The 23,231-nt window shown below is 36.1% G+C and overlaps 2 protein-coding genes across 6 annotated transcripts in view; one reads left to right on the top strand and one right to left on the bottom strand.

Moving 5' to 3' along the window:
- ATRNL1 (attractin like 1) overlaps nt 1-23,231 on the top strand; it is a 530,678-nt gene that overhangs the window by 124,788 nt on the left and 382,659 nt on the right. For all 5 annotated transcript variants that reach the window (XM_087964472.1, XM_087964473.1, XM_087964474.1 and 2 more), the window contains exons 13-15: nt 2,254-2,372; nt 12,840-12,972; nt 19,392-19,573. In XM_087964472.1, the coding sequence (XP_087820598.1) occupies nt 2,254-2,372; nt 12,840-12,972; nt 19,392-19,573 (434 nt within the window). The remainder of the gene's footprint in view (nt 1-2,253; nt 2,373-12,839; nt 12,973-19,391; nt 19,574-23,231) is intronic.
- Nucleotides 17,051-18,203, bottom strand: LOC148130874 (endogenous retrovirus group K member 8 Gag polyprotein-like). Its single transcript, XM_087964477.1, has one exon. The coding sequence runs from the start codon at nt 18,141-18,143 to the stop codon at nt 17,175-17,177; it is 969 nt and encodes a 322-aa protein (XP_087820603.1). The 5' UTR covers nt 18,144-18,203; the 3' UTR covers nt 17,051-17,174.

Here is a 23,231-nt window from a genome sequence, read left to right as displayed (position 1 = left end):
ATGAATATTTTTATTCTTTTGATTAGAAAGAATAAATATTTATATACTATGAATATTTTTCAGTTCATTGGCTACAAACTGGTACAGTTGTAGGCAGTACAGAAAAATATGAAAACATAAAAATTTCAGTACTGTTGCTCTTGTTTTAATTGTACAAGTCTTTAGAAATTAAGTTCAAGCTCCACTAAGAAATGTAAATAATATGACACCTTTATCAACTTTTATTTTATCAGGACTGTCAATAAAATAAATCAAATTGATATGTTAAACATGAGTAATAATAACAATAATAGCAATAATATGATTCCAGAAAAATTACAAGGACATCTGGAAACAAACATTCCAATCTGAAAGACAAAAGCCCCAAGTGTTTCAAATTCCATAAAAAAAATTGTACACCAACAAAAAGTGTCTTTAAAACTTGCTATCTAGTGATTTATCATATAGCAAAAGCAGGTGAAGCTTATACTCCTGCAGAAAACTTGGCTAAATCATGAAGGAAAGATCTAGTAGAATTCATAATTGGTTATTTTGAAAAACAATTAATATGTACCACTATTTGATAATGATATTTAAAGGTTATGTCAATTTTTGTGTGTGACAAGGAACTAATAAAAGAAGTAAAACAGAGCAAGTTTCCCTTTCAAGTAGATGAATCCACTGATACTTCAAGTTTAGCGAGTTCAGGTTATCTGTCTTTTGCCGATCACATCCACCCAACCCACTAGAATGGGGAGGCAAGGAATGTTGCGGGTCCCTTCCCCTGAGATGGTACATCTGGCAGGACCCAGAAGAAGGACCTTCTCCGTAGTGGCTCTCCTCCTCTGGAACATAATCTCTCCAGAAATTAGACTGGCCCTCACTCTTGACACTTTTTCATAAGGCCCTGATAACGTGGTTATTTTATTTTTTATTTTTGTATTACTTTTTACTTTTTATTGGTTTTTTTTTTTTACATTGTGTTTTTATTATCTTTAAGCTGCCTAGAGTTGCTGTGAGTGAGTAGGTGACTATATAAATTATCTTAAATAAATAAAATAAAGACCCAAGGAATACCTTGTTTATGTATTGTTTATTTAACCAGAATCTCATTCTCTAAGACTTACAGAAGCTATGATGATAATATAGGTCACAGTAAATAAATAATTTTTATTTAAAAAATTAAAACTTGTTTGAAAAAGTTTTCTTGGCAAGATTTTGGAAGTGATTTGCCATTGCCGCCTTCTTAGGACAGAAAAGGAATGACTGATTCAAAGTTATCCATGTGGTTTTTTATTAACACACATTAAGAACTTACGGTCTTAGCTTGGTGCCTTAACTCCTACATCAAACTAGCTTTCTTATAAGTCACAATACTGCAGGATTATAGATAATTCTAAAAGTTCATAAATTTTCTCTCACTTCAATGCCATGTTGTGCAAGACTTCAACCATAATTTCTAAACTATGTTTTTTAGTTACTCCATATTTATGAATCCATCTATTACACCATGTTTATGGACCCATCTAATATGATGAAACTCATCTGAACAATGATAGATAAATCTATCATATATTAAATTAAGGCCTAATACAGTATAATTGAACCCTATGGCAAATAAATAAATAAACTGATAAGATGCTTGAGACCTCTACAATCAAATCACCGTCTAACTAGGAACTTCATTGGCTGCTAAATCTGCATTTGGTAGTATAAGTTTAACATACTAATACATTTGTTGCAAAGATATGATGAGATAAAAAGATCCAGCGAGATGATGATAGGCTTCTTGTTTAGTTTCTATATGCTGCATGTAAGAACATACAGATAGTCCAATATAAAATAAAACAGACAAGATCTTAATTTTTCAGATTTAAAAATGTATTTTGTGAATAGTAGCTAAAATTTTCTATGATACTTTGATAAATTAATGAGCAAAGAATGAAAACTTCACATGGGTCAAGCAATGAACACTTAAACATTGTATAGAAATTATTTTAAAAAAAAAAGATTGTTCCGGAAATGATTGTTTGGTAAGCCTAAAACTGGAAAAGTTTCCAGTAAAATATATGCATGTCTGAATTTAAATGAAATATAACATATATATTACTTGCTTTTTATTAAAGAATGTTAATCTTAGACTAAAAGTTGCACTTACAATTAATAGTACAATAAATATTGTTTATAGCAACAGTTAAAGATGTGCAAATTAAAAAGGAAGGCATTCTCAATCTCTCATTTGATGTTTTGTGACACTTTCCATTTGTCTGATAGCCGCAGCAGATGACAGATGTTACAAATATGCAGACTGTGCCAGTTGTACTGCTAATACAAATGGCTGTCAATGGTGTGATGATAAGAAGTGCATTTCTGCAAACAGTAACTGCAGCATGGTGAGTGTTGATTACTATGTTGTGGTTTTGTTAATGGTTCTGCTTTGTAATCATTAGCTTCCTCTTTGGTGCCATCAAATGTAAATGTCATATTAAAATCAGAGTTTGATGCTGATGCTTAATTAACATCATACATTAATTACAAATGTATTTACTTTAATTGAATAGAGAAATAATGAAACTTGTACAACAGTTATTTTTCCATTTTCCTTGCCAATAAAACTTAAAGTAACTAATTTAATAACTTAACGTACTCTGAAGCATTCTTCATATCTAGCTATTTGGAAAGTATGAATCATAATCATGTAAAGGCCTTTTGGCTTCATAAACTATGTTCAAATTTGCAAGATTAGTGCAGGTAACAAAATTATGCATGTCAAATAATAAAAATATATTTATTAGAATAAAATAGAAGTTCAAAACCACTTTGGTTTATCAGGAAAAATGTTCACAGTTAATATTCAAAATGTTTCTCAAATTAATGCATATTTACTGGTAAGGAGTACCATTGAAATAATAGAATCATGGGGTTGAAAGTGAACTTGCAAGTCTTTTAATCCAACCAATTTTGTATTGTGGGAACCAAAAAGAGACACAATTTCACAAAAATAGTCTGACAAAGTATTGCATAGAGTGAAACTATTGCTTCCTCTGTTTTTGACATGATATCTCTGCTGGTGCAATCCAAGATTTCATTGGCTCTTTTTGCCAACACGCTAGTTGACACCTAATATGTGGTCTATCAAGACACCCATATTTTTCACAAAACTACTCTTGCTGAGCCAAGTATCTTCCATCTGAAGATGGAAAATACCTGGAACAGCTTGTCCTTGGAAGTTGTGGGAGCGTCATCACTTGAGACTTTCTTTTTTTTTTTTTTAATAAATTTTATTGATTTTACAATTAAAACAAACCAACAACACATACATAAATGAAAGAGAGAAAAAGAAGAAAGGGAGAAGAAAATAGAAAGAAAAAAATAGAAAACAATTAAAAACATTCTCATCTTCAACAGTTTGTAAGGCCTCTTTTTTATCCTTCTTTTATGACATATACACACACCTAATCCTTACATATATCTGTGTATCACTACTATGGATTTATCCTATCCTCTTTTGCCTTTTAGTGTGAAGTCTATCTTTGGTCTATCCATTTATACCAGCAGTTCCAGCTGTTGTAGTATATTGAAGTGTCTTTATTTTTTAATGCCAAAGTTAATTTGTCCATTTCTGCACAACTTGAAATTTTTTCAATGATCATCTCCTCTGATGGAACATGAGGCTGCTTCCAACATTGTGCAAAAGCCAATCTGGCCGCTGTCAAAATGTGTATTATTATATATTTCACTTTTTTGATATTTGTTTATCAAAGATCCGTAACAGAAAGGACTCTGGTTTGAATTCGATCCGTTCTCTTGTAATTTCTTCCAGCCAATTTCTAATTTTCTGCCAGTATTTTTGAGCTTCTGAACAGGACCACCATATATGAAAAAAGTTTCCTCTTTTTTTTTGCATTTCCAGCAATTCGGACTCATATTGGGGTGCATCTTCGCTAATCTCAAAGGAGGAAGGTGCCATCTATAAAACATTTTATAGGCATTTTCTTTGTATGCTACCGATTTTGTAATTTTATTATTTCTACCCCAGACCTTTTTCCCATTCTGTTATGGTGATGCTACATCCTATATTCCTACTCCAGGCTATCATGTTCCCTTTTACAATTTCTTCTTCTAATTCTACGTCTAATAAATAATTATAAAATTTTGTTATATTTTTTTTGCCTGATCCTAATAAAATTTTATCTAATTACTGGAGTTTATTGTTAATTCCAAATTCTTTCTTGTCCTGTTTATAACTACTTTGAATTTGAAGATATGGCCACTGATCAATTTTTAGTCCCCACTCTTGAAGTTCTTGCCATGATTTAAAATTTCCTTGTGTATCCAATAGGTCCTTATATTTAATCATTTTAGTGATATCCAGATTATTTGGGTGAATCATCGTCTCCATTGTTGAAATCCAAATTGGTATTTTTAAATAATGTTTTTTCCTTATTTTCTTCCAATTAGTTAATAATGAGTCTCTGATTAGGTGTCTGTGAAAATATTTCTGGCTAGTTTTCCCTACATCCCATAAAAAAGCATGCCACCCCCTCTACAAGTCATGGCCTTCTAAGAATAATATTCTCTTATTGGTTAAATTCACCTATTCCTTCAACCATACTAAAGAGGCTGCACTATAATACAACTCCCAATTTGGAAGTGCCAGGCCTTCCCTGCTCTTCATATCCTGCATTGCCTTTAAATTGAGCAGTTTGATAACGGAACTATCTAGTTTAAGAAATAGTGATTTCGCCCTTGAGGAAAATGTTCATGCAGAGGCCAGACTTCCATCTTTGATGATGTTTTAAACTGAATATCTGAATTATATTAGATATTGAATTTGAAGGGCAAAGTAGCATAATTTAACTCCAGAGTTAAATTATGCTAAGAGTCTGTATATTTAATTTTGAAGAGTAACAATAGTATCTTAATTGATACATTGTGGAGATACATATTTTATTCAGGTTAATAGCATGATTACTAAATACAGTTGTCAGGACTAAGTTTACAATAATTGTGTATATTCTCATAATAGTGCTTGCTCTATTAATATTATTGTATTTTGTTTTGATATGACATATTCCATATTTTAGAGGCATATAACATTGCTTTTAAGAAGATTTTCATTTTCCTGAATTTAATAAGAGAGCATACTTAAACCTTTCTCCCTTAGACACTTCTTACCACCCTGATATATGTTCCCTTGGGGGGTGGGAAACATGAAGATTCTTATCAACAGTGATGGACTTTACTTTTGTGTTATCGGTGGCATACAGTAGTGCTTTTGACAGAAAAATAAAATTACTTGTGATAAGGCAAAGTCTCAGAAATATATAAGAATATTGTGGATATTTCTCTGAGTCGATAAAACCATTTATGGGTATGATAACTATTTATCTTAAAAAACACACAAATATTGGAAAAACTGCATTTGCACAAATACTTTTTTTTTTTTAAAGCTTCCAAATAGCAGGTTATGTGATTTTTCATATATGATGCCTAGAATAAAGAAGATAAACAATCTAGGTAAGAAATGAAGAAAGGGAAAGACTAAGAATATTATATTATATATCATTTAAGGCCTGTTAGGCAAGGACAGCTGGATAACAAACAGAAATTATAGTTTAGAATTTTCCCATATCATATATTATCTTTATTGAGAAGGCAATGAAGCTGAAATTTCAAACTGCTCATGAATGCTAAAATGCAGAAAACAGCTGAAATGTAAATGTACTAGAGCTTACCATCTATCACATTCACATAGAATATGGTACAACCAGATTTTTTGTAAATTTAGTTTGCCCCTGCACCAATTTTACATATTTTCTTTTATTCCTACCCTTATAATTCTAAACATAGAAATTCCAACCAGTTAAATGGACATCTTCTATGTTTTTACTGACATTGATTGATTTGTCTTGGACAAAGTATTTTTATGGATCCAGAGGTTAAAGAAGGTTATCAAAAGAGTTATAGTTATTGCTAATTAGTAGATACAGTACATATATCCTTCTTTCCTTCCTTCCTTCCTTCCGTCCTTCCGCTAAGAAGATGAAACTGAAGTTTATAATATGTCAAGATGTATTAATGATTTGCCAAAGAAAATATTCTTGAAATGTAAGTGGAAAATAAATATAAGCACTTTGTTCTTCATAAGCAGTCGTAATTCACAGTAAACCTTATCAGTAATAATAAAAATATTTACATTATGCAACTAGTTGAAATTGGTGCTTTTTAGCAAAAGGCTATTACCAATTATTTGGGTTCATATCTAATTTGTAAAGTGAAAAACTGTTACTAAAGATATACAATATTTGAATTTGAAAAAGTTAAAGGTCCTTTGGATCCTGCATGGGCATCTTCTCTGCTATTGGTTACTACTTAAATATGTGTTGCTATCTCCTTAACTCAAACACGTATTTTCCTGAATCCATACAGGTACCATGTGGACACATGAAAAGGCAAGCTTCTTTAAGGAGCAGATGACAGAAGGTGCCCATGTCAGATCTGAAGTACCTTTGCCTGGTTGAGATCTGAATACTGCACACATTTATAAAAGTCAGTTTCTCACATGTGTAATGTTAAAATAAATTATAGTTGTGATGGCTTGATTTACAGCGTATGCTAAAATAAATGTAAAGATTCCTCATACACACTGCATTACAAGGTAACAAATGTCATTTCAGCTTAAAAAAACCTTCTTGTCTGTACTTTGTCATTTTTCAATAGAACTATTTCCTTTCCCTGAGTCATTCTACAGGATCATAATTGGTAACTTCAAGGGACAGTATATCTTGTTATGGGACTCCAGGATTCCTCTGCAGTATTGAGTTATCTCTGGATATAATGTTCAAATACCTAAATATGATCTTTGCAAAGTTACTCTTTTATTGTTTCCATTGGAGCATTAATTATTATCTAATTCTTAATCTTACACCATGTATATCTTTGAAATTTGCTTCACTAAACTTCTGAGAACAGAACAGCTGTGACTAAATGTTGATGAAAATAACCTCACCAATTAAAGGCCTTATCTGGAAACCATTTCACAAGTTCAAATATATAGAAATACTTTTCAACTATACATAGAGGAAGATTTTCACTGGTCTAATCATGCATGAGATCCATAAGCCTCTCTTTATCTGTTGTAGTACAATTGGAAAACTGTGGTATAACAATGAGATGTCCCCTTCATCATTTATTGGTACCATATGAAATAAGTGAAATTACTAATTCTCTTATAAGAAATATATAGTAATGAACTTTTTCTGCAGGTAATTTCCTATGAAATTGCAATTTCCATTTTGCTTTTGTAGAAAGCAGAACTTTAGCTAGTAGCCAGGAGCACTATGTGAAGCGATTCAATAGCATCACATTTTGCTGATGCAAAAGAATGAAGTTGGGATGGCAGTCTACTCCTTTTAGTGAACCCAGAACTGAAAAAAGAAGAGTAATAAAAGATGCTCACTGTTTTCAGATTAACCCATATGCTTCCTTTTCTTTTGAAATGCTACAGTTAAATATTGAATAACTTTCAATATTTAAATATTGAATCAGCTCTGCCTTATCAGCTGTCCACAGACAGAATGAAAAGGCAAAGATAAAACTATGTTACTACATTATCATATAAATATCACAATGTATAGTTGTACCAGTGTTGGGATTAAGTATATAAAGGCATATCTTTGATGATGCTTCCATAGTTTTCTGAAAGACCTTTCATCTTATCTGATATAAAAAAGTTTCAAAATTATTTAAGCCCCACTTATATTTTATTGATAAATATAGCTTTCCAATTTGGATAAAATACTAAAACTAGACCTGTAGATCTATGGAGCTTGAGAGAGAAAAAGAGAAATATTAATTGTTAAAATTACCTACAATTATTTTTTTAAAAAAATAAATTTATTAAAGGTTATAATTACATGGTAAAAATTAATACAAACTAAAAATAGAAAAAGTAAAAAGGGCAAAGCAAAAAAAAAAAAAACAATAGAAAGAAAAAATAATTTAGTAAAGAAAAAGGAACAAAAATAAAGATGTTACCTCCAACCCTTATCACAAGTATATACAAATTTAGTAACTTTTCACCTCATTTTACTTTACAACCAATAATTTCTTCACCCCATATTCCATCTCTTATTTATAAACACATCCATAAAACATTGTCATTTCACTACATGTTTCAGCAAAAGTCGATTAAGTGCTGCCAATAATAACAATATGTCTAGTTTAACCCTGATTAACTAAACCAACTTAGAATTAGTGGCCACCTAGACAGTAACAGATGTTTATCAGAGTGCAAAGAGAAAGTATCTTCTGTGAACTCCATATAGACACCAGGAAGGGCATCTGACCAATAAACACTCTGCTCCATTCAGTCATCTGGCCTCAACCTCAATAAAAGATTACAGGGTAGTAGAAAGAAGAAGAAAAAAAGATACGATGGATGAAGAAACAAGTAATGCACAAAAGTATATCATGATAATTTGAAGAAGAGCCATGGCTTTTCCAAATAGAAACCTTGCCCAAGACCCAGAAAATCATGGCTTGATGGAAGGGGAAATGTAAGAAAAAAGTACTACTCCTTTTGTTAGGAGAATGGTTATGTAAGTACTTAGAATTCTTACAATCTAATTGTTAATAAATATCCAGACATTCTTAGAAACCCAGGAAGGAAGAAATGTCATTTGTAGGATTAATAAGGAGCAAGGCAATGCTTAAAATATCTAGAAAACTGGAATGGACAAAAGAAACCACGAAGCACTATAATCAAGTTGAGCCATTGTACATACATCTAGAGCTTAAGGGAATTAACTAATGAATGCAATAAACCACCAACAATTACTTTTGATAACTCATAGAAAACAATAGAGAAGGCAATATAGAATATGAAGGAATGGAAAAACAAATATTGTTTCAAACTTTATCAATTACTACTACATAATACAAACTTCAGTAAAGTAATTCTAGAGACACACAGCGGCTTCAGCTATGACTCACTATGTCTTCAGTGCCATTCCAGAAATGAACAATACTGTTGGGAATGAAACACAGAAGCTGGTGTCAATTTCCTTGATAATCCTTAGACAGCTATTTTAGCTCCCTATCTTCAATATAGAATAAGGTGATTAGCAGTTAAATACAAATATAAAATAAAGCATGTCTCAGAAGAAAATGCAATTCATCCTCACTATTTTGTCTTACTTTGCATGAATTAATATACGCATCCTAAACCTATCAATCTGATATATCAATTTTGAATTTATTATTTTAATTCTATTGCAATCTCAGTATACACAAGAATTACTTACTGGATTTGCATTTATACTAGACTACCAAGACCTATCCAGAAAGTAATTCATACCTTGAATATAAAAGCAATATTTTTATATACAGATTAGGAGCAAGGCTTTTCCGTGTTTTTTTAAATCTTTTTTTTTTAAAAAAAAAAAGCTTTGGATTTTCTACAATCAGAAAAGTTTATCTACAAAAAATAGAAAAATTGTGGGCTCCCTTCTCCCATTACTTTTACCAAACACTGATTGCTACCGTATGGATTCATTCTCAGGAACAGCTAAAAACTGTTCAGAAATTTTACATTCTGATAATGATGTGTTAACAGGGAATATTAGGTAGAACTATTATTAAATGAACAGATGGTGCTTACTTGCCCGGGAAGAGGCGCAGATGCTGCCTTGTAGTCCCCAAGCCAACTGCGTGCGCTGCCTTTAGTTATGTGCGCTCCGCGCTTTGGGCATCTCCGTGTGATCGCGACCCTGTCCTTTCCACCTGGCGCCCTTACTGCTTTCTGGCTCTTTAGCAAGGCATCGCGGTCTCCCTCTCATGCTCGCTCTGAACTTCGCACGGACCAAAATAAAAAGATCGCCCGCCGTCATGTTTGGAGCTTCCGCATTTGGAGCTTCCGCCGCCGTTTGGAGCTCCAAACAGCGGCAGTGCTCCAAACACGAAGCCGGTTGCTAAAGAGCCAGAAAGCAGCAAGGGCGCCAGGTGGAAAGGACAGGGTCGCGATCACACGGAGATGCCCAAAGCGCGGAGCGCACATAACTAAAGGCGGCGCACGCAGTTGGCTTGGGGACTACAAGGCAGCATCTGCGCCTCTTCCCGGGCGCGTCTCTAGGCTGCTTCCGGAGCTACGGGACGCTCTCCGTTGCCTACCAGCCCTTTTTCCTTGGGCTCCCTGCCGTGGGGTACACCCACTTCCTCCTGCAAATTACGCCTCGCAACTCTTCTCTCCCTTTCCTCTCGCTCCAAAAAGATCGCCATCGTATCCCGCCGATTTGGGCTTCCAGCCACGTTGTGATCCACTAGTGAGGTTGCCATCTCGGATGGAGGCATCGCAGTCTCCCTCTCTTGCTCGCTTTGAACCGTCATGTTTGGAGCTGCCACTTCTGCATTTGGAGCTCCAAATGGCGACCGCACTCCAAACACGGAAGCGGCAGCTCCAAACGTGGCGGCATAATGGGCAGAAGGGAAAGCAACAGCGGTGGGTGCCAAAGGTGTCTGCAGCAAAGGTGGGAGTAGGGAGCTCTCTGTGCTTGGCCATGATCGCCCGTTAGGAGCGGCTGGTGGCGAGAAATTCCGTCCCGCCGGGTGCTCCTAACGGCAAGTCTCCCCGCCCTTCCCTCTTATTTTGCATATTTTAAAATAGGCCTAAATTTGGGGGGAGGGGCTTAATTTGATTTTATGCCCAAAAAACATGCTGGGCCTTCCTATTGGTGGAGGCCGTATTGTTGGAGAAACACGGTACTTACGTGCTGTTGTGTTTTCATGTTTGTAATTACCTTGTTAGCCAACTTCGTAGGCTATTTCTAGGTTGATCTTAATAACAGAGACTTTCCTTTTATAATCTACAGCAAAATACTACTTGGTTTAGTAATTGCTTAGAATAGCATAAATTCTATTTCTTAAATTTGAAAATTATCAGGACTGCAACAATGATATATTTTTCTTTACAGGTACTCCACATCCCACTCCTTCTTTTTTTTTGTACTGATGTTATAGCCAGTGAATTTTTTTTATGTTGCTACCTTATTTCTTTTCTGTGTTATAATCATTTTTTTTTAGCCCTAAGCTTACTCGTTTCTTTTTAACACTTCCCCAGATCCTATGCATCTTAATTTTTCTGTTCCTGCAATTCTCAGATTTGTTTCCCTTCTAATATAGAGGCTTTAACATGAAACACATTTATCTTTCATTAATTTATAAAGGGAAATGCATTTTCCAGTATATTAGCTAAAATTGGAAATTACAACTGACTTAATCAACAATTCCAATTAATTTTAAGAGATAGCATATTTGCTGTATGTGTGAATCTTGACAGCCAAAGGTGCTTTTTCAAAAGGCAACTGGACTTTGTGTTTTTTACTTGAAGACCTTTAACTTCTCATCCAATTCACTTCTTTAGGAATAAAAGCCTTTCCCTTTGTTCTTTTTTACCCAGATTTGCTCATGAATATTTTTAATCTCATACTTTAAACCATTAGGTTTTACTTCCTTATTTCTTAGTCTTTCCCTTTCTTCTTTTTCCATGGCTCCAGGCTAAATTCCACTTTTTCTATCTTCCAATCTCTCTCTTTTGTATAAAGGTCCGTAATTTTTATGCCTTCCATAATTGATCTGAAATTCATATATATTTCTTCTGCCTTGAGATATCTCCTTCTCTTGTCCAGAGTTTTTAATTTATTTCTTTACTGAGTCCAAGATGTCTGTCAGAAGACAATTCTTTGCTCTTTTAGTTGCTCTTTATGAAAGTTTTTATTCTTCCAAATTTGGAGTTAAAACCTTGATCATTCTTCTCTTTCTGACAATGTTGGGAAAGGTTGATTTCATTACCCAGAACTGTCGGTAGCCCAAAAAGAAGTCTTGTGATACCATTTGGCCAGCAGAAGTCAAGACTGGGTCAATTCTGGGAAAGTGAGTTTTCTGAATTGCTTCTAAAACCTACAAGGAAGTTTTGCATACAACCTCACAAGCTTCATTATTATTAACTTCTATGAACAGACATTTAACACTTATTTAAAGGACTAACTTGAGTTCATAGAAGTTAATAATAATGAAGCTTTTAAGTTATAACATTAGGTCCACTTAATATGAATTCCTTTTTGATAGAGAACCTACAATTTGAATTTTATGTATGTGACAGAAAGGGCTGTGATTTAAGTTGCTCTGAGTTTGCTGTTATTTCCCACGTTGTCCAGCATATATGGGAAAGTAAAGAAATACACCATTTTTAACCTTGTTCAGGCTATCTGTGGTTGTTTTAAAATTTGATGAATAAATAAATAAAATCCCCTTTTTATTTTGATTCCTTTTCTCAAAATAACTACAACAGGTCTCTTTGATTACAAGAAGAAAAACTTCCTTTCATCAACTTCCTGGCTATTTTATGATAATATGTTGAACCAATGTTCTTCTAGTGAATTATGGCTGTGTGGGTGCAACCTTTGCTTTAGATATTTTGCTGAACTTTGGATGAACACACATATGGATACAGATAAAGATCAGAACCTAAATGATAATTCCTACTTTACTTGGCAGTAGCTGCTTATTATTGTTGTTGTTGATGATGTTGATGTTATCGTTAATTTTTTGCTCAGTTTGCGTGTATCTGCATGTGTGGGCATAGACATGCCTCAAGTCAGTTTTTGACATCTGGTAACTGTCTGAACAAGTCTCTGCAGTTTTCTTGGCAACTTTTTCAGAAGTGGTTTTACTACTGCCTGCTTGCTAGGGCTGAGGGAGAGTGGACGGCCCAAAGTTAACCACGAAGTTCCCTTGTGACTTTTTGTTATTTTTCCTTCAGTCTGAAAATTAAAAAAAATGTACATGTGCTTATATTTTAGTCAGTGAAGAACTACACCAAATGTCATGTGAGAAATGAACAGATATGTAATAAGTTGACTAGTTGCAAAAGCTGTTCACTAAACCTCAATTGCCAGTGGGATCAGCGACAGCAAGAATGTCAAGCTTTACCAGGTAAAAAGAAAAAAAGTATTTCAAAATAATATTTTAATAATGAATATTTAATAACACATACTCTTAAAGAAATTATCTAATCAAAGCTATTAAAGAAAGAGTGGGCCACTCAGATCAGGAATTCAGGTTATTTTCAATTTGACAAAGACAACTGTAATATTAAGTATTCAGTGTAATCAGTACAATAATAACAACAATGTGTGTGTGTGTGTGTGTTTTTGTGTGGTGTGTGTGTGATTTATATTGCTTTAGTCATAGCATAAATTATGCCATTTGTTTATCAATGTAAATGATGTAAATTTCTCCAAGTAAGGTCATCATAACTTTTTTGGGGGTTTACTTTTTTATTTGCTGCTTTGAATGCAATGAACATAGCTCCTGCTTTTGGATGTTTAGACAAATATTTTGTCTCTTGCATCCAAAGTCAGATAAATGGGATTCCATTAAATCAAAGTTTCATTATATTTGATTCAAATGTAGCTATATATTTCTGGATAACACTTCAGTAAGTTCCAAAACACCCATTGCTAATTGAAAATCCTTATTAATCACCTGATATTCTGGCAACCCTAACCCATTTTATTGTTATTATTATAGTTTTACTCTAGTCACTATTTTAGTACACTTACTAAGAACCTCAAAAAGGACTTTATTTTTTGTCCAAAATAAAAAAGTGAGAAAAACATAATAGACTTTAAAATGTAACACAAATGTGATGCAGAAATACTAATACTAAGTTTTGTGCTCTCTAAGGTAACTGAAACCCAGGAAAAAAGAGTAGGACTGAAGGTTGGGACCAATAGAAAAATGATTATGTAATGTTACGATTTAGTTTAATTTTGTAGGCCCTATGAACTTTATCCTAGCTTATTGGAAGAAGAAGCTGAAATGTTTGAGAAATTATAAACATTGATTTAGTACAACTTTATTGGAAGCGAGCAGGTGTTTTTGTTTTCGAAGAGAAGTATACTGAAGAGCTATGGATATTCTGATATCAACGTTAGACTAGATCATAAAAAGCTTGATCTCTAAGCACGTTGAACATATTGCAGTAATTAGCAAGTGTGGACCCTCATATATATCTATATCTATCTATCTATCTATCTATCTATCTATCTATCTATCTATCTATCTATCTATCATCTATTTATAGTATTCAGCTTTGTTTGGGTATTTTCCCACATCATTATAGTTGTGCTTTTAAAGTTGTAGCGATGTTTCGGCAGAATCTCATCTGCCATTATCAGGCTTGAGTATTGTGTTTGTCTGTGAGTCAGGCTTTCACAGCCATTTCTATTTTAAATTTGGTGCTAGCCTACTGCTGTGCCAGAATGGTTTTTTCTTCATCCTGATTGGTTGGGAATCTTGGTCTGTGTTTGTGGTGGTCTCTCATGAAAAGAAGACACAACGCAAGGCTGTCTCGGGATGAGAGCTCAGAGCAAACCCTGAAACCCTCTTTTATTAGAAGCAATCTTTGTTAACGTAGCAATTTTTGTTAGCGTCCTATCACAAACGCATTACATCACACAAAATGCACCGATCATTCGCATAAGCATACAAAGCTGCAAAGTTTAAGTTTGCTACAGTTCTGGTTAAGAAATGGCAACAATTTGTCCTTGCTCCTTGCTTCGTGTTCCAGCCAACCACCAGAAGGCTCCGTTGTCCCTAGCACGTACAAAGAACAAAGAATAATTCCCACATCTCCCCTGTTTTTCCTTTTTAAGAGACAGGGAGTGTTTTAGTCCCAATAACAGTCTTTGTCAGGCGCGTAGGCAAGAGTGCTGTGCATGCTGATGTTATCCACGGCGTTCATGACTTCTTCAATCATCACAAACATCTTGTCCTCATCTGGGTCGTCACAGGTTGGCTCTCCTATCTCATCTTCGGATGGCAGTGGTTCATATGTGTTAGTTATTTGTTGATTCCAGAGAGCCATTACCTGCGCAGTGGCTTTTTTCTCAGCCAAGAGGGATAAATTGAGCAGAGTCAATAGGTGGGGTGTACCAGTAGTTGTAAACAGTGGTGGCCCCCCACGTTAGTCCCGGACACCTTTTGAAAGAGATATTTCTTTTCCTGTAGATAAGTTCTCTGCCAGCTGTGTGAGCCGCAGGTAACTCCTGCAGCGTCATTAGGACCTTGACCTTTGCTGATGGCAAGGCAAACATCAAAGCATACTGAGGTGTTGGTACCTCCCCGAGTGACATTATGGGTTATGTACCCATTTTTTGTTTGACTGGTAGAGAACATTCCTGCAAGATCAGAACTGGAGCCACCTTTGTATGCATAGACATATAGGGATGCTGTAATGGGTCCCACTGCCTTAGGCTCATAGCACTGAATGCCTTCGGCAGTGTAACATCGCGCATATTGAGTGTTGTTATGCAGACAAGGGGAGACCTTTGTGGAGTTGCACTCAGGCTTCAAAGTATGATAGATCAGGGTGGATTGGGTTTTCGTTCCGCTGCGAGTAGTTTTGATGCAGGTGTCGCAGGAGGATGGGGTGGCTGTCGTATCGGCAGGAACGATGTGGAAGCCCAGGAGACAAATGATGAATGCAGTGGGCAGCTTCATGATGCTGATGTAGGCAAGGCTGGTTTGGGTAGAAAAGGCCTCACTTGTCGTCCGGGGACCCAGGTGGTGGCGTTGTTGTAGGAAACAGCAGCGTACCCTCGTCCCCAGGTTATACGTTCAGCAGACCCGTGCCATGTGGGATCTGGCAACTGTCGAAAGTAGACTGGAGGTCTAGGAGCATCCTTGGATGGAGAGCCAAAGTGTCGAGAGGCGGCAGAAGAAGCAGGTGTGCCAGACTCATTCAGGAAATTCAGTGTAAATAAGCACAAGTTAAGCTTGTTTTGCAGCGTGGGTAGCCCTGGGGTGAGTTTCCCCATCGAGTTTTGAACTTTGTCAAGAGCATTCTTTAGGGTCAGATTCCTTGAGAATTGTATGGAATGCCAAATTTGTGCAAAATGCCCCATTGTTTACAAAAGGTAGCAAAATTGGTACTAGTATAGGTGGGGCCATTATCAGTTTTTAATTCTGAGGGCTTTCCCAGGCACGCAAATGACCAGATGCAGTGGTTAATGACATGTTTTATGGTCTCTCCTCTTTGTGGGGAGGCCATGATGAACCCTGAGTATGTGTCCACTGAAACATGGATATATTTCCATGGTGCAAAAGGTGCATACTGGGTTACATCCATTTGCCAAATTTGGCAGGCTTTTAAGCCTCTGGGATTTACTCCCATTGGCAGGGCAGGGGCTTGCTTGCTGCAAGTAGGGCATTGTTGAATAATTGCAGCAGCCTCTTGGGCGGTGATTTGGAATTCCTTCATAAGAGCCCTTTTATTTTGATGAAAATAGTTATGACTGTCCCAAGGGGTTAGGGGAGAAAGAGATAAAGCGGATAGAATAGTAGCAGCGGATGCGGCTGTTAATTGCTGCAATGCAAGCAATTTATTTGCTGGCAACGGCCATTGATCAACCCAAACAGGAACATCCGTGGTTAAGGTTAAGCGAAGGGGAAGAGGGTGAGTCATTCTAGCTGCAATTTAGCGCCAAATTGAGAGAGCAAGTCCCTCCCCCACAAATTCATGTGAAGGGGGAGGATGACGGGCTTAATTTGTGCAGTCCCTGTGAGATTTTCAGAAGTCACAGGGAGCCAAAATTTACTGATGCGAGCCGTTTTAATCCCTCCTACACCTCTTACCGATGGGGAGGTCTCTGTTTCCCAGTCTGTAGGCCACTCATCAGAGCGTATCACCGAGACGTCCGCACCAGAATCCAGAAGACCGGTGAAGCGGCGACCCTTGATTAAAGCCAAGAGTGTGGGCTTAGTTTCGGTGATAGATCTAGTGAGGGCAAGCACATCAGAGGGAAATTGCGGTACCATGATCATTTTTGCTACGACGTCACCCTTTTGTAACTTTGTTGGAAGAGTAGATAGCACAGAAAGGTTAATGGCTGAGAGTTTTGAGGAAGGATAAAGCAGATCGGGAACCACAGAGATTCCTTTTAGGAGGGCATGAGGGTGAGATTGTATAAGAGCAGTTTTATCGGAGGAGAAGGAGGCAGAAGGAGGAAGCTGTGCGCCGACAGAGAGTGGTAGATGGGGAAAGGATATGAGCACATCTTCTGCCACTGATAATTCATACACAGTGGAAGGTATATGGGCAGCCTTGGGAGAGGGGCTAGCTGCCGGCCCCTCTACTCATTTCCCGAGGGTTCAGTTTTTGATCGACATTGATTAGCCCAATGATAGCCTTTCTTACATTTCGGGCAGACTGTTTTTGGTCGAACATCTCTACTGGCGGAGGGCTTTGCTGCCCCCCCGCCGGGGGCACGACATTGTGATTTAAAATGGCCGGGCTTCCCACAATTGTAACAAGTACCAGATGGCTTATTACCTCTGGTGATAGCTGCAGCCATCATTTCGGAAGTGTATTGGTGTGTTCCCACCACCCTGCAGGCTTGTAGGAATTGGGCTAGAGTGGCATCTGGAGAATTAATCAAGGGAGTAAGCAAGGTTTTACAGTCTGCATTAGCATTCTCATATGCCAATTTAAGAATTTCCTGCCGAGCCACCTCATTTGTAATTTGCCTTTGTAGGGCCGTTTGGAGGCATTCAATAAAATCGGCATAGGGTTCATTGGAATTTTGTAGAATTTTTGCAAAAGATTGTGCGGAGGTATGAGGGTCATCCAAGCGAGAGAGAGCAAGCAAAGCAGCTTGTGCAGAAAGGTTAAGAGCATTAATATGGCTATTATATTGAGCTGTGGGAGCAGCAAAGGCACCCTCTCCTGCCAGTTCATTTGCGGTAAAATTCGGATTTTGAGCTGCCAATAGTCGACAATGATGGAGAAACTCCGATCGCCATACAACAAATTGAGTCCCTGTTAGAGTCATATGAAAAAGGCTATGCCAATCAGCTAGGATCGTTATATGGGCATTAGCCATCATTCTAAATAATCCCATCGTAAATGGAGCCTGAATACCATACATTTGCACAGCTTGTTTGATATTCTTGATTAATTTAACAGGGATGGGTTCCCAGTGTGGGACGTTTTGTCCCTGCGCATTCTGCATATAAACTAATGGGAATGCCGATGGGCAGTCGGAGTGATCTAACTCGCCAGTTCTAACTCCCGCAGCGATGGCGGCATGAACCGCGCCCATAGGAGGGGGTAAGGCAGGAGAGGAAGGCACAGAAGGGAGAGCAAGAGAAGAAGAAGAGGGATTGGGTGAGGGGGGTCAGGAGAAGGGGGAAGTTTACCGACCTCATTTGCCTCCAGGGGGCAGTCGGTTTAAGAGACACAGGCGCCACAGCGGGGCAAGAGTTGTCAGCAGGATTCACATAAGTAGGTCCAGAAGGGGCCAGTAGGGGTTGCTCTAGAAAGGAGAAAGAAACCACAAGCAATTAATAGCAAGGGGCCCCAGGACTTGCGTGAAGGTATTTTCCAATCTCCTTCCATACTGTAGTTTTGATACTGCCTTTAGCCGGATAAGAAGGGCAGTGTTGCCAAATGTATTCTAGGAGTTCCTCAATAGAGGTTTTTGTGAGGGGGCATGAAGGAGCCTCCTTTTAAAGATAAAAAAATTGTTTGGTCAATTCTCTGATTTTCTGAATGTGAGCTGCCTGCTCCTTAGAGAATCTACCACCCATACTCACGAGGGATCTGTTGTTGCCAGCGATTCAAGCGGATGGGATGCACCAAGTCTATTCCAGACGATGAGAATGGGTGGGCCAAAGACCTATCACTTTTGAGTGGATCACGTCGGGGTCACCAGTTGTGGTGGTCTCTCATGAAAAGAAGACACAACGCAAGGCTGTCTCGGGATGAGAGCTCAGAGCAAACCCTGAAACCCTCTTTTATTAGAAGCAATCTTTGTTAACGTAGCAATTTTTGTTAGCGTCCTATCACAAATGCATTACATCACACAAAATGCACTGATCATTCGCATAAGCATACAAAGCTGCAAAGTTTAAGTTTGCTACAGTTCTGGTTAAGAAATGGCAACAATTTGTCCTTGCTCCTTGCTTCGTGTTCCAGCCAACCACCAGAAGGCTTCGTTGTCCTAGCACGTACACAAAGAACAAAGAATAATTCCCACATGTGTTTATTGGTCTTGGAGTTTGCTGTGTTCTGCTTGATTGGTGTTTCTAATATCTTCTGTCTGTTTTGTAGTGTTTTTTTTGTCTTTATTGGCTGTCAACATTGTGTTTCCTGTATTGTGGCTTGGCTTCGGCATGGGAAAATACCCGAACAAAGCTGAATACCATACATATAAATACCCCCTTAAAACATATATAAAGCATATGTATATGAGATATGTTTCATAAGTATTTTGAAAGGTGATTACTTCTGCTGTTCAAAGTGGATTATTTTTAAAATACAATTTTAATCTTGTGTAATTTTTTACTAGCTCACTTATGTGGAGAAGGATGGAATCATGTTGGAGATGCTTGCCTTCGTATAAACTCTAGTCGTGAAAACTATGACAATGCCAGACTTTATTGTTATGGCTTAAATGGGATTCTTGCTTCACTAACAACTTCCAAAGAGGTAGAATTTGTTTTGGATGAAATACAGAAGTACACTGTCCAGGTAACTTGAATAATTCATAAGGTCATATAAAGTTGATTTTGGATTTCTTTTTAGGAAATGGTGATGACAAATCATAGAAACAAATATACATTTTACTCAACCAGATACCAAGTACATAGAATTTGTTGATGTATTATAGTAATTGAAGTTGCTGCTAAGGATTTCTTATTTTTATTATTCCATACTAAAGTGATAAAGATCTGAATTCTAGTTTTTAAAATTTAGCAAAAGTATTGTTCATAGAGTTGAATCCAATTTTTTTTAAAAATAAATTTAATATCACTACTATATTTGCAAATAATGTCAATTGGTATCATTAGTGGCATATTGTCATTGATTTTATCGTTTCTGAAAACATTTTGATTGCATTTCCTTCAGTTAGGTTGGATTGCCCAGGTTTATTTATGGAAAGAAAGAAAATTATAACTAAAGGTCACTTTACATTGATCTTTATAATTTTTATTTTTAGCTGTTCCACTATTGGATAAATTACCAATGAATTTAGTATTAATAAAAGAAAAAAAAGAAAATATAAATCTTGTGAGTAACTCAGTATAGTAGATGCATGCCAATTTTTTCAATTCCTTTCTCAGACTCCAATCAGTAACAATTGTATAGGGAATGGAGACAAGAAATGAAGGATGTATATACGCATCCTTTCAATAATGTAGTGTCTTCCTTTTGGAACTGTGCATTTATATTTAAGAGAACTGTTCCTTATAATTGGCTAGGGATATGTGGCTAACAATTTATCTGGTTTTTCCTTTCAATTAGTACACTAGGTACTGATTTATTTTTCTTTTATATTAATAGAGACATGATTTCATAAAACATAAATGTTATTCATAGATGCCACAGCATGTCTTATTGCCAGTAGATACCATTTTCTTTATGCTAAATAAAGTTATTAATCTTTCTAGTGTAGCATAGAATATTCTCATATGTAGTAGTACTTATACAATCTGACTTTTAAGACAAGCAGAAAAACAATACATAAATATAATAATAATAATGAACAAATAAACAATAGCTAAAATAAACTAAGGAGAGCCAGGTTGATGCATCAGTTAAGGCACCAGGCTAGAAAATAGGATGCTGGAAGTTCTATTTCACCCATGGCCACAAAAGCTGGAAGAGTGACTTTGGGCCAGTTATTTTCTTTCAGCCCCTGATATCAAGCTTGAGCAACAAGCTGATTGGTTAATTTCTATTACAATCAATGGATTAAAATAACTATTTATAGTCTAATTTTAGATGAATAAGCTTTTTCCCTTTCAAAACATTTATATTAGCCTTGATTCATAAACAGCATACTTACGTGCCAAAATTAGGAGTTATGACTTTGCAATGATTGTATAGATTTATTAGAAAAAAATAATTCTTGCACTAATAAAGACATTGTATTGTGTTTAATAATGCATTACCAAAGACATAGATAATAGGTACATATTTACATTTAGGTTTGCCTTCACAAATTACATGATATTCAATACCTGATATTAAAAAATAAGGTTTTAATCAGAAGATGAATAAATTTGTTTAGAACTTTGTTACTTTTCCTCCTCCTCAAATAATAAATTACTCCAGATACACTACATAAAATGCATCAGAGTTTTGTCTCAAATCATGTGTGTTGCTGTAATTTCCTTTTTTAATTATATAGAACCGCTAAAAATCAAAGAATATAGTTTTTGGTATCTTGTCATTATAATATTGATTGATGAAAGTGCTGTTCCATTTGTTGCTGTTTTTAAATTTCTGAAAGAAAATATAATATTAAACATGGCCTTATTCAAATAAATTACATCTTGAACTACTGAGATTTTCTGAAGTAATCCACATGCGCTATTCAATCAATAGCAAAAAATGCATGCATTTGTAGTAATCATTTACTTATCAAAAATTTTAATGAAATATTATTGTGAATAATATCTTACTTCTGATTTTATCTACACCCAAAAGTAATTTCTTTTTCATTCTTTTTCATATCTATAGCTCCGATTCTGTTTATTCTGTATATCATTTTGAATGTGTTGTCAGATGTCAGAGATACTTGTTGAGAGTTCCTTGAATTTCTTTCATGTGCCAGCTGGAACCTTCAGACTACAGTCATGATGATTTAGAGCATTTGAGTTCATTTTAGATTACTTCCTTGTTACAGACATAATTTAATATAATGTTTCCTAACCATAGCGACTTCCAATGTGAGCTTCTATTCCCATAGCTTAGCAATCACTATATTGGTTGGGAATTCTGGGTGCTCAGGATAACATATCTAGATGTTGCCAAAAAATACTGATTTATACAATATAGTAAAGCCTCCCAGCTATCCTCTCAAGTTCTCATAACATTTTCTAACCTATTACTGTAATTGTAATTCTATTTTTTCTAGGCAATACACTTCCAAGTATTTATTACTGGCTGGACTAACCCAACATTTATATTTGGTGGGAAGGCATATAATGGCATGTGATCAGGTTTAATCAATATGTAGATATTATTTATGTAGCTCAATTTCTGGCTAATGAAGTAATGCTTCTGAGATTCTGCTTGGTGTCTACATACTTTTAGAGTATGGTTGAGAAAGTACTGGCTCAAATTTAACCTTTGTAAGATTGAATGGCTGTAGATGAAGACTTTTCCATTTTAAAACTGAATGGATTCATGGCCCTCAATTTCTACGAATTGGTCCAGAGTTATAAGCTGGCTTTCAAGCCTAATAGATTACTAGAACTCGCATTCTTCCAATATATAAGCCACTATCTTAAGTACTACATTTAATTGACTCTCAGATATAAATATGTTTGGGGTTTTTCCTAGTTGTTTTGTTGTGTTCATGTCTCCATATATCACCTAGAGTTCTTTGGATAATTGAAATGACTTATACATTTAATAAACAATTAAGCAATTATCAGTGCAAAGATGTATACAATGTAACCCAATTTTGCATGCATGCTTTAAAGCAGACCTGAGAATTTTAGAGTCCACAGCCATATTTGGCTTATGGATGGTCCCATTCTGGCCTGCAGCATCAGTGGCATTAGCAACGGGGAGCGCATTAGGAATGAAGATAGGGCATCAGCATGCCAAGAGTGGGCAAGGCATTGGTGCAGCGTTGGATGCAAAACATCATTAGCAGTGGGGAGTGGTGAGATTCAAATAATTTAACAACCGGTTCTCTGCCCTAATGACCAGTTGGGTAGGTGTGGTTGAGTGGTCATGTGACCGGGTGGGCATGGCCAATTCAATCACTCACTTCTAGGGGTGCTTCACCTCACCCGCCGTCTCATAAATGTGGGGATGCTGCAACAGTCATAAGTGTGAAAAATGGTCATAAGTCACTTTTTTCAGTGCCATTGTAACTTTGAATGGTCACTAAATGAACTGTTCTAAGTCAAGGATTACCTTGATTACAAAAATACAGAATGCTTCTTTGCTTGCAAAAAGCTGCCCTAAATACCAATCATTAGATTAGAAATGGGGGAATACACATTGACAATCACAGCTATCATGGAAACCTAAACCATTCTATTGAATGCCTTCTTTTTCATCAGCAATACCTGCAAGCTGGAGTTACAAATCAGGAGGGTGCCAGAGCACCTTGAGAAATTAAAATAGTTAAAATGCAATGATAATTATCAGCTGCCAACTCTTGCTC

Source organism: Notechis scutatus, chromosome 4 (assembly GCF_049901735.1).
Source record: "Notechis scutatus isolate UNSWTSFEM ecotype Mainland chromosome 4, rNotScu1.2, whole genome shotgun sequence".
Lineage (NCBI taxonomy): Eukaryota > Metazoa > Chordata > Lepidosauria > Squamata > Elapidae > Notechis > Notechis scutatus.
The sequence above is the reverse complement of the archived record's forward strand: the minus strand, read 5'-3'. Positions and strand labels throughout refer to the sequence as shown.